The sequence below is a fragment of the Piliocolobus tephrosceles genome, chromosome 21 (assembly GCF_002776525.5).
Source record: "Piliocolobus tephrosceles isolate RC106 chromosome 21, ASM277652v3, whole genome shotgun sequence".
Taxonomy (NCBI): domain Eukaryota; kingdom Metazoa; phylum Chordata; class Mammalia; order Primates; family Cercopithecidae; genus Piliocolobus; species Piliocolobus tephrosceles.
This window is the reverse complement of record NC_045454.1, coordinates 45,685,850-45,696,725: the sequence shown is the minus strand read 5'-3', so window position 1 is coordinate 45,696,725 and position 10,876 is coordinate 45,685,850. Positions and strand designations below refer to the sequence as shown.

The window sequence follows — 10,876 nt, the reverse complement described above, 5'->3', positions numbered from 1 at the left end:
GAGTGGGGGTGACCGAGGCAGGGCATGGGCAGGAGAGGGGGTGACCGAGGCAGGGCACGGGCGGAGAGGGGGGGACCGAGGCAGGGCACGGGCGGGGGGGGGGGGACCGAGGCAGGGCACGGGCAGGAGAGGGGGTGACCCAGGCAGAGCGTTCCTGTTTCTTCCAGAGCTCTGTCCTGAGAGTGCTGTGGAATAAGGGAGGAGCGTCCTGCTTCCCGGCTGCCCTGTTGCTGCCGGAGTCACAGGATGGCGGCCGTCGTCCTGCCCCCGACTGCTGGTGAGTCGTGGGGTCCTGGCATTTCTCAGAGTCCAGACTTGAAAGGCTCTGACCCACAGCATGGGACAGGAGGGGGTTGGGCAGAGCAGGTGAGGCAGGAGTGGAGTCCCAGGGCCCAGAGGTCCTCGGTGTCTGATCGGGCAGCTCTTGGAATTTGGGACTTAGGCGTTTGGGTGTCTGTGGATGTCGCCTCTGTGGTGAATGTGCTGGAACTTTTGAATTCTCCCTTTAGTTCTTTCTGTGAACCTGATAAAAACACAGTGACACCCTTGGAACTTCGGTTTCCTCATCTGGGAAGTGGGAATAATCCCTTCCCCAAGTGCAGTCAGACCTTGAGCCCTGTTACCTGGCGTGGATGCAGCAGGGCCATGCTCTGGTTTCCTTGGATTGCTGTCGGTGGGCGTTTGCGTGCAGCAGAGGTGGATGCTTTGTGGGTGACTGTGTGCATGCGGACATGGTCAGTTGCAGGCAGGTGGGGGAGCTTCCAGGTGTGTGAGTGGACACAGGGCCGGTCTGGATTCCTAGGACTCATGTCTCCTCCTCCAGCTCTGTCTTCCCCGTTCCCAGCCTCTCAGCGAGAAGGACACACAGAGGGCGGGGGGCTGGTGAATGAGCTCCTGACACGCTGGCTAAAGGTAAGTTAGATGTTCCTTTTTCCAAATCATTATTCCTTCAGCCAGAAGGTTGGACTCAATGCCTTTCAGTGGCCTGGACCTTCACGGCCAAACTCGCTCCTCAGGCATCCCAGGATCTCTGAGGGAGGGCTGCCCGGAAAATACCAGTGTGTGTCAACGTGTACTGCAGGTTCAGAGCTCCCTCCAGGGTCCCTGAGTACATCACGTGCTCCTGAGAGTTTTAAGGGAAAGCCAGGTAAAGATATGACAATGTTCTAAGCCCAAGCGATTAATGAAGGCCGTACGGAAATCATTCATTCACTTACCAAGTGTTTCTCTGATTTCTGCCGTGTCATGGGCCCGTGCTCCCCTGGAGACTGAGGGAACTGAGATCACAGGAGCGCCCAGTCTGAGAGAAAAGACGGCTGCTCTGTGGTACTGGGCACTGGGCCTGGGAGTGGCCTAAGGAGACAAGCACTGAGGGCTGAGCTCAGAAGCCAGGGAGGGGAGCTCGGAACCCCACCCCACATCTCGTACTCAGGTTTCCCTAGCCCTGGCTCTGTTCTGCTGGCCCCTCTTCCTGTGCACGTTGGTGGGGGTGGTCCTTGGCTAAGCCGTGATGTTTGCAATGCTTTAGGGCTTGGTGACCTTCGAGGATGTAGCCGTGGAGTTCACTCAGGAGGAGTGGACGCTGCTGGACCCTGCCCAAAGGACACTGTACAGGGACGTGATGCTGGAGAACTTCAGGAACCTGGCCTCCCTGGGTAAGCCTGATGTCATTCCTGCATTTGTTTAATGACTCAGGAAGTAAGTCTTATTTTTCTTTTTTTTTTTAAATTGAGGTAACACAGGACACAAAAGTCACCATTTAAACTATTTTAAAGTGCCCAATTCGGTGGTTTTTCGTACGTTCACCGTGTGGTACAACCATCACCGCTAATTCCAGAACATAGCTGTCATGCCAGAAATAAGCCCCGTGGTCATGAAGTGGCTTCTCCCCCATTTCTCCCTCCCGAACACCTTGGCAGCCACTAACCTTTCCGTCTCTAGAGATGCGTCTCTTCTTTTTGAGGAGGTTGTTTTTAGACAGTGTCTCCCTCCATCACCCAGGCTATAGTGCAGTGGCACAGTCCTGAGGAGCTGGGACCACAGGTGCTCACCACCACGCCCAGCTAATTTGCTTATTTTTTGTAGAGAGAGGGTCTTGCTCTGTTGCCCAGGCTGGTCTCAAACTCCTGGGCTCAGGTGATCCTCCTGCCTTAGCTTCCCAGTGTGCTGGGATTATAGATGTAAGCTACCATGCCTGGCCCTACTCTTGCCATTTTATATAAATGGAATCATATAAAATATGGTCTTTTGTGTCTCACTTTTTGCTTAGCATAATGTTTTCTGTTTTTTTGTTTGTTTGTTTGTTTGTTTGTTTGAGATGGAGTTTTGCTCTGTTGCCCAGGCTGGAGTGCAGTGGTGTGATCTCAGCTCACTGCAACCTCCACCTTCCAGGTTCAATCTGTTCTCCTGCCTCAGCTTCCCGAATAGCTGGGACTAAAAGCATGCACCACCACGCCCGGCAAATTTTTGTATTTTTAATAGAGATGGGGTTTCACCATGTTGGCCAGGCTGGGACTCCTGGCCTCAAGTGATCCACCCACCTCAGCCTCCCAAAGTGCTGGGATTATAGGCATAAGCCACCACGCCTGGCTGATGTTTTCAAAGTATAGCCGTGTTTTAGCACATATCAGAACTTCATTCTTTTTATGGTTAAATATTGTTCCATTATGTGTATATACGACTTATTATAAAAATCACTTCATCAGCTGATGGAACTTTAGCCTGTTCTCATGTTTTGGCTAATGTGGGTAGTGCTGCTATAAACATTCATGTACAAGATTTTGCTTGAGCACCTGTTTTCTCTTGGGTATTTACCTAGGAGTGGAACTGCTGGGTCCTGTGTTAATTCTATGTTTAATGTGTTGAGGAACCTCCAAACTTTTCTACAGCTGCCGCACCATTTTACATTCCTACCAGCAATGTATGAGACCAGCAATGTATTACAATTTCTCTGCATCCTTACCAACATTCGCCTCTTTTCCTTTTTTTAAAAAAATTATGATAGCCATTCTTGTGGGTATCTGTCTCATTGTGGTTTTTATTTCTATTCCCTAAAAAAAATGATGAGATTGGTCATCTTTTCTTGTGCTTGTTGCCCATTTATACATCTTTTTCGAAGAAATGTTCATTCAAGTGCTTTTTCCATTTGGGGAGCATTGTTTGCCTTTTTGTTACTGAGTTGTAAAAGTTCTTTATATGTTCTGGATCCTCGACCCTTATGAGATACATCATTTTCAGATATTTCCTCCCATTCAATGGATTGCCTTTTCACTATCTTGAATGACAGTTTTGCAGGAGATAGAACTCTCGGTTGATATTTTTCTTTTAGTACTTGGCGTATGTCATCATCCCACTGGCTTGTGGCCTCCATGGTTTTTGAAGAGAAATCAGCTGTTAATCTTGTACATGATGACTTATTTCTGCCTTGCTATTTTTCAGGAGTTTCTCTTTGTCTTTGGCTTTTGACCGTTTAATTTTAAGGTATCTCAATGTGAGTTTTTTGAGTGTATCCTATTTGGAGATCCTTAAGCTGCTTTGATGTATAGACTTGTAATTTCCATCAAATTTGGGAATGTTTGGCCATTATTTTTCCATGTATTCCTTTTTTTATTATTATTTAGAGTCTCACTCTGTCACCCAGGCTGGAGTGCACTGGCACGATCTCAGCTCACTGCAACCTCTGCCTCCTGGGTTCAAGCAGTTCTCCCTGCCTCAGCCTCCTGAGTAGCTGGGATTACAAACGCACACCACCACACCTGGCTAATTTTTGTGTTTTTAGTAGAGACAAGGTTTCACCATGTTGGCCAGGCTGGTCTCGAACTCCTGACCTCAGGTGATCCTTCCACCTCGGCCTCCCAAAGTCTTGTAATTAGAGCGTCACCCACCGCACCTTGCCAATTTTTCCATATATTCCTTCTGCTCCCTTCTCTGTCTCCTCTCCAGTAGCAGCTCCCATTATGTGTATTCTGATGTTTGATGGTGTCTTCCGGGTCTCTTAGGCTCTGCTCATTTTTTTGCCCTTTATTTTTAATTTCTGCTCTACAGATCAGGCAATCTTAATTGACCTGGCATCAAGTTCACAGATTGTTTCTTCTGCCTGATCAAGTCTTCTGAGGAACCCCTCTAGTAAATTTTTCATTTCAGATAATATATATTTTTCAATTTAAAAATTCCTATTTGGCTCCTTTTTATAATTTCCATCTCTTTATGCTTTTCTCTATTTGGTGAGAATTCATTCTCATGGTTTTCATTAGTTCTTTGTACACAGTTTCCATGAACTCCTTGAGCATATTTGAAATAGTTGAAGTCGTTGCCTAATAAATCCAATGACTGGGTTTCCTTGTGGATAATTTCTGTTCATTTCTTTTTTCCTATAATGCAGTTTCATTTCTTTCTTTTTTTTTCTTTTTTTTTTTGGCAACAGAGTCTCACTCTGATGCCCAGGCTGGAGTGCAGTGACACAATCTCGGCTCACTGCAAGCTTTGCCTCCCAGGTTCATGGCCATTCTCCTGCCTCAGCCTCCCGAGTAGCTGGGACTACAGGCACCCACCACCACACCTGGCTAATTTTTGTATATTTAGTAGAGTCGGGATTTCACCGTGTTACCCAGGATGGTCTCGATCTCCTGAAATCGTGATCCGCCCACCTCAGCCTCCCAAAGTGTTGGGATTACAGGCGTGAGCCACCACGCCCAGCCCATTTTTTTGTTTCTTCACATGCCTCATAATTTATTTGCTGAAAACTACTTTCAGAATATTACAATACGGCAGTTCTTTAAATCTGATTTTCCCCCCTCCCCAAGGTTTGTTGTAGTTGGTATTATTTCTTTGTTTAGTGACATTTCTGAACTAATTTTGTAATGTCTGTATTTGTCATATGTGGCCACTGAAGTCTCTGTTCTATTAGCTTAATGTTCAGCTTGGGATTAATTTGTCAGAGATTTTCTTAAATACCTGGAACCCAAAAGATGACCAGTCTTTACCAGTGGATCTGAATTACATGTTGGAGCATGCCTTCAAAACTCAGCTAAAGCACTTTACAACTTTGACTTAGCCTTCACTTCCTTCTTATGCAGAGCCTGAAGGTCAGTCAAAGGTAAGGGCTTGGTGCCTTCTCAGATCTTCTCTGAGCATGTGTTCCTCCCTGGGTATGAACATGGCCTTCTAGAAATGTGTGGAGGGCTGGGCACAGTGGCTCACACCTGTAATGCTAGAACTTTGGGAGGCCAAGGTGGGCGGATCACCTGAGGTCAGGAGTTCGAGACCAGCCTGGTCAAGATGGTGAAACCATATCTTTACTAAAAATACAAAAAAATCAGCCAGGCGTGGTGGCACATGCCTGTAATCCCAGCTGCTTGGGAGGCTGAGGCAGGAGAATTGCTTGAACCCAGGAGGCAGAGGTTGCAGTGAGCCGAGATCACACCACTGTACTCCAGCCTGGGCAACAGAGTAAGACTCCATCTTGTGGGGGTGATAAAAAAAAGGTGTGGGAAGATGCTCTACTCCCCCGAGCATCTTGTTCCCCACTTCTCCTCCCAGGTTTTTTGGTTAGTCTTGTTTGCTTCACAGTTTTCCCTTGCCCCATTGAGCAGTGGCTGATTTGCCTTTAGATGTGTTGGGACACGCTTCCCTCGCCACCCTCCAGCTTCCATAGGTGTAGCCTCTTCAGACCTGGGAGAGTTTGGAGTTGATAAATAAAGGGAAGCCCTTTGATCCAGCCCATCAGGGAGCCAGCAGACAGGTCAGAACAACCAACCACAGGTTTTTGAGAATAAGGTGCATTCTGTTCCCTTCAGTACTAGAAACACAGGTTGTTGTCTTCAAGGCAAATGGGGAATAGAGTGTGCGGCTAGAGTCAGTTAAAATGTCACAAATCTCTCTTACCCTGATTCGGCTGTTTGTCTCGATTAGGCATTCTCCTGTGGCTGTAAACTTTTGATAACATTCAAGAGCTCCAATGAAGCTGATTCTGTTTTTGCCCATTTACTTACTGTTTCTATGAAGGGATGAAGTTGGGGAGTTCCCTATTCCACTACTTTCACCAACATCACTTCTTTTAAGTCCGTCGTAAGCACCTCTGTTCCTAGCTCTGTGCTGGGATGTGGGTGTACAGTGAAGAATGCAACGTGGTCCCCACCCTCATGGAGCTGTCTGTCTAATGCTATCCACTATGAAATGAAGATCTCCTTCTTTCCCTGACTGTATATTCTCTGTAGTTAAATCTTCTGGGCTTTCAGATTCTGTATTTAAACCTGGACAGGGGCTTCTGGGACCAGTTATCCTGCAACCACCCTAGATATTGCTTGTGATTTTGTATATGTGTGTGAAAGACAGTTGCTATATTTCTTCAATTTTGGCCTAATTATTCCTCTGCTCCTGAAGTCACACCTCTTCACCTTCAGAACTGATTGCAGTTTCATGGGGAGCTTGTCTGCTGCACAGTCCTCTTCCATCATGTGTCTTTTCTCCATGTACAGGGAACCAAGTTGATAAACCTGGTCTGATCTTCCAGTTGGAGCAAGAAGGTAAAGTGATGACAGAAGAGGGAGGAATTTTCCCAGGTGCACGTCCAGGTGAGCACCAGGTGGATATAAGTCCTTGTGAGGAATAGCTTTGGCCAGGGACTGAGGAGATGGGAGTATTATAATACATTAGGAAATATCAGTCAGAGGACTGCGTAAATGCCCCTTTTCCCAAGAAGGCCAAGAACATTTGGTCTGAGCCCCCCCATGTACTTTCATGACTGTAACTTTCTGTCATCTCGCACTTTACTTGGGCCTCAGGGGAGAAAAAAAGACATGTCTCTTTTTCTGAAATTTAAGTCTCCTATGAACTCTTTGATCAGTTTCAGTCTACCTTGCCTTCCTGACAATTCCTTCATTCTGTCCACATCAATCTCAATCTTCCTAGAGTCTTTCTTAAACATTGCCTAAAATTGTCACAGCCGTATCTTTCATGGAATCCCTTCTCAAAAACCCTCACCTCTCAGATTCTGCCTTCACCCATGTATGCATTTTACCATTTCACCATCAACTTAAATTTGCCTCTTTTCTATCAACTTAAATTTCTTTTTAACTTGTTTCAGATGTGGAGAATCCGCTTAAAGCCGAAGGGTTAACTCCTGAGCTGCATATTTTTCAAAAAGAACAATCTAGAAATATGGAAATGGTAAGACTAACATGGGTGATTTCTGTTTTTTTCATGGTAGGAGAATGCCTTACATGAGAAAAGCCACAAAGACTGGCTTTGTTGGCCAAGGGCAGTGGCTTATGCCTGTAGTCTCGATACTTTGGGAAGCCGAGGCGGGTGGATCACAAGGTCAGGTGTTGGAAACCAGCCTGGCCAATATGGTGAAACCCCGTCTCTACTAAAAAAAAAAAAAAAAAAAAAAAAAAAGCCGGGTGTGGCGGTGCACACCTGTAATCCCAAATACCTGGGAGGCTGAAGCAGAAAATCACTTGAACCCTGGAGGCGGAGCTTGCAGTGAGCCAAGATCGCGCCACTGCACTCCAGCCTGGGCGACAGAGCGAGACTCTGTCTCAAAAAAAAAGAAAGAGTGGCTTTATTAAAGGAAAGTGTCATTTTTCCAAGAGAAAGTCGTGTCTCCAAAGAGATACTGTGAAATTATTTTGAATTTGGAAAAAAGCATTAGCCCCAAACGTGTTTTTCCTGAGAATTCCCACAAGTAAGTATTTCCAGTAATCTGAGTCAGATATTGGGTATTTGAAAAAGAAATTAGCCTTAAATTTATCGGAAAATACTCTGTGAATATGATAAAGACTTGCGGAAAGAATCCATCTTTTTTAAATGCTAAGAATTCAAACTGACAGAAGCAATGTACCAGCACTCATAGTGGCAAAAACATTAATTCCAATACTATGATACACAACAGAATTTCTAGGAGAGGAAATTCCTCTGACAGCATTCAATGTTAAAAATATTATAAATGGGCTGGGCGTGGTGGCTCAAGCCTGTAATCCCAGCACTTTGGGAGGCCAAGGTGGGCGGATCACGAGGTCAGGAGATCAAGACCATCCTGGCTAACATGGTGAAACCCCATCTCTACTAAAAAAAAGAAATACAAAAAAACCTAGCTGGGCGTGGTGGCGGGCGCCTGTAGTCCCAGCTACTCGGGAGGCTGAGGCAGGAGAATGGCGTAAAACCCAAGAGGCGGAGCTTGCAGTGAGCTGAGATCTGGCCACTGCACTCCAGCCTGGGTGACAGAGGGAGACTCCGTCTCAAAAAAATAAATAAATTAAAATATTATAAATGGTACTTATTAGTCATCTCTTAATCAGCAGGAGAGGAATCATCTCGGAGCAGAATTCAACGAATGTAATGAGTGTTTTAAAGTCTTCAGCACAAAATCTTCCCTTATGCGGCACAAGAAGACTCACACTGGAGAAAAACGCTACGACTGCAGTGAATGTGGGAAATCCTACAGCAGCAAATCTTACCTTACTGTTCATAAGAGAATCCACAATGGGGAGAAACCCTACAAATGCAGTGACTGTGGGAAAACCTTCAGCAATTCCTCATACCTCAGACCGCACTTGAGAATTCACACCGGAGAAAAACCCTACAAATGTAACCAGTGTTGTCGAGAGTTCCGCACTCAGTCAATCTTCACGAGGCACAAGAGAGTTCATATAGGGGAGAGTCATTATGTATGTAATCAGTGTGGAAAGGCTTTCAGCACAGGGTCATCTCTTTCTTTGCACTATAGCATTCATACAGGGGAGAACCCTTACGAATGCCACAATTGTGGGAAAACCTTCAGGAGGAGCTCGAATCTGACACAGCACGTAAGAACTCATACTGGAGAAAAGCCCTACAAATGTAATGAGTGTGGGAAATCCTTCACCAATAGCTTTTCTCTTACAGTTCACAGGAGAATACATAATGGAGAGAAATCCTATGAGTGCAGTGACTGTGGAAGAGCCTTTAATGTTCTCTCATCTGTTAGGAAACACATGAGAACTCACACTGGAAAAAAACCCTATGAATGTAATTATTGTGGGAAATCCTTCACAAGTAACTCATACCTTTCTGTGCATATGAGAAGGCATATTAGGCAGATGTGAATTCAGTAACTGTGGGAAAAGCATTCATTGATCTTTCATGCCTCAGATAACATGAAAGAACTCTCCACCAGATGTATGAATTACCTGCTACTGTGTAACAAATTACCCCACAAAATTGTGTGGCTTCAAACAACAAACACTTATCTCACAGTTTTTGTAGGTCAGGAATTCAGAAACAATGTAGCTCCGTAGTTCAGGATCTCTCAAGAGGTTACAGTCCAGATGTCAGCGGAACCATAATCATCCAGAATTTGTACTGGTGAAGGGACCACTTCCAGATGGCTCACTCACATGCCTGACAAGTGCATGCTAGCTGTTTCCAAGGGACCTGCACTTCCCAACCACGTAGGCCTCTCAACAGGGCTAAGTTTCTTTATGGAAGCGACTTCTCCCCAAAGCCAGTGATCTAAAGGAGCCAACACAGAAAGCATAATGTCTTTTATGACCTAGCTTCAGAGAGGTGTTTTCATGTCCGTGTTACATTGGTCACACACACCAATCCTGATAGAATGTGGAAGAACACCACACAAGGTATGAACAGTAGACATTCGGAACCATCTGGAAAGCTTGCCATGAAATCAGTGGAGGTAATTTTTTATTTTATATATTATTTTATTTTAATTTTTTTTCTTTTTTTTTTTTTTGAGACAGGGTTTCATCTGTGCCCAGGCAGTAGTGCAGTGGTGCAGTCTTGGCTTATTACAGCCTCTGCCTCCTGGGCTCAAGGGATCCTCCCATCTCAGCCTCCCAAGTAGCTGCGACTGTAGGCATGCACCACCATGCCTGTCTAGTTTTTGTAAAGATGGGGATTCACCGTGTTACCCAGGCTGCCCTCAAACTCCTGGGCTCAAGTGATCCACCTGCCTCAGCCTCCCGAAGTGCTTGGAATATAGGAACGAGCCACCACTCCCAGCCAGAACTTCTTAAGATAAAGGATGAGGGAATGTTTTCAGTGATACCTCTTACATTAGGAAAAATATGAAAATGTTCCTTGGATGCAGTACCCATGAGTGTATTATTTTCAGAAAATCTTTCAGTGATTCCTCCCTTTACACGAGAGAACTCATAGAGGAAACCCTAGGAACGTAATTGATGTTAGGATGCCTCACCTCTTATCTGAGTGGCCACATGATAACTTATACTGAGAACAAAAGGTATAAGTGCTATGTATGTAGAATTACCTTCATCAGTGTCTCATTTGTAGGTTGGGCCACTAGCTCATTAATTTTCCATCTTTTAAGTATTTATGGCTATAGCTGTCCTGAAAATCTTATTACCTCATTTTATATACAGTATATTTATTATAATTCTAAAACATCAATACATCAAATATTCAGAAAGGTATTTCCAAACAGCTCCTGAGTGATCTAGTTTGTTATAACAGAAATTAGAGGCCGGGTGCGGTGGCTCACGCCTGTAATCCCAGCATTTTGGGAGGCCAAGGCAGGTGGATCACAAGATCAGGAGATCAAGACCATCCTGGCTAACTCAGTGAAACCCCGTCTCTACTAAAAATACAAAAAATTAGCTGGGCGTGGTGGTGGGCGCCTGTAGTCCCAGCTACTCGGGAGGCTGAGGCAGGAGAATGGCGTGAACCCAGGAGGCGGAGCTTGCAGTGAGTCAAGATTGCGTCACTGCACTCCAGCCTGGGCAACAGAGCAAGACTCCGTCTCAAAAAAAAAAAAAGAAATGACAGTATTTGCCAGGCGTTGTGGCTCACACCTATAAACCTAGCACTTTGGGAGGCTACGGCAGGCAGATCATCAGAGGTCAAGAGTTCAAGACCAGCCTGG

At 45.4% G+C, this 10,876-nt stretch overlaps 1 protein-coding gene across 11 annotated transcripts in view; it reads left to right on the top strand.

Annotated features, from left to right (window-relative positions):
• Positions 1 to 9,145, top strand: part of ZNF557 (zinc finger protein 557) — a 15,288-nt gene extending 6,143 nt beyond the window's left edge. For 4 of the 11 annotated variants that reach the window (XM_023186810.1, XM_023186811.1, XM_023186812.2 and 1 more), the window contains 5 exons: positions 168 to 912; positions 1,529 to 1,655; positions 6,477 to 6,572; positions 7,085 to 7,167; positions 8,298 to 9,145. In XM_023186810.1, the coding sequence (XP_023042578.1) occupies positions 247 to 912; positions 1,529 to 1,655; positions 6,477 to 6,572; positions 7,085 to 7,167; positions 8,298 to 9,083 (1,758 nt within the window). In that variant the 5' untranslated portion in view covers positions 168 to 246 and the 3' untranslated portion in view covers positions 9,084 to 9,145. Of the gene's footprint in view, positions 1 to 167; positions 913 to 953; positions 1,656 to 6,476; positions 6,573 to 7,084; positions 7,168 to 8,297 lie in introns of those variants that run through there. The other 7 variants (XM_023186815.1, XM_023186817.2, XM_023186816.1 and 4 more) reach the window with 5 other exon arrangements.
• The last annotated feature ends 1,731 nt before the right edge of the window (positions 9,146 to 10,876 follow it).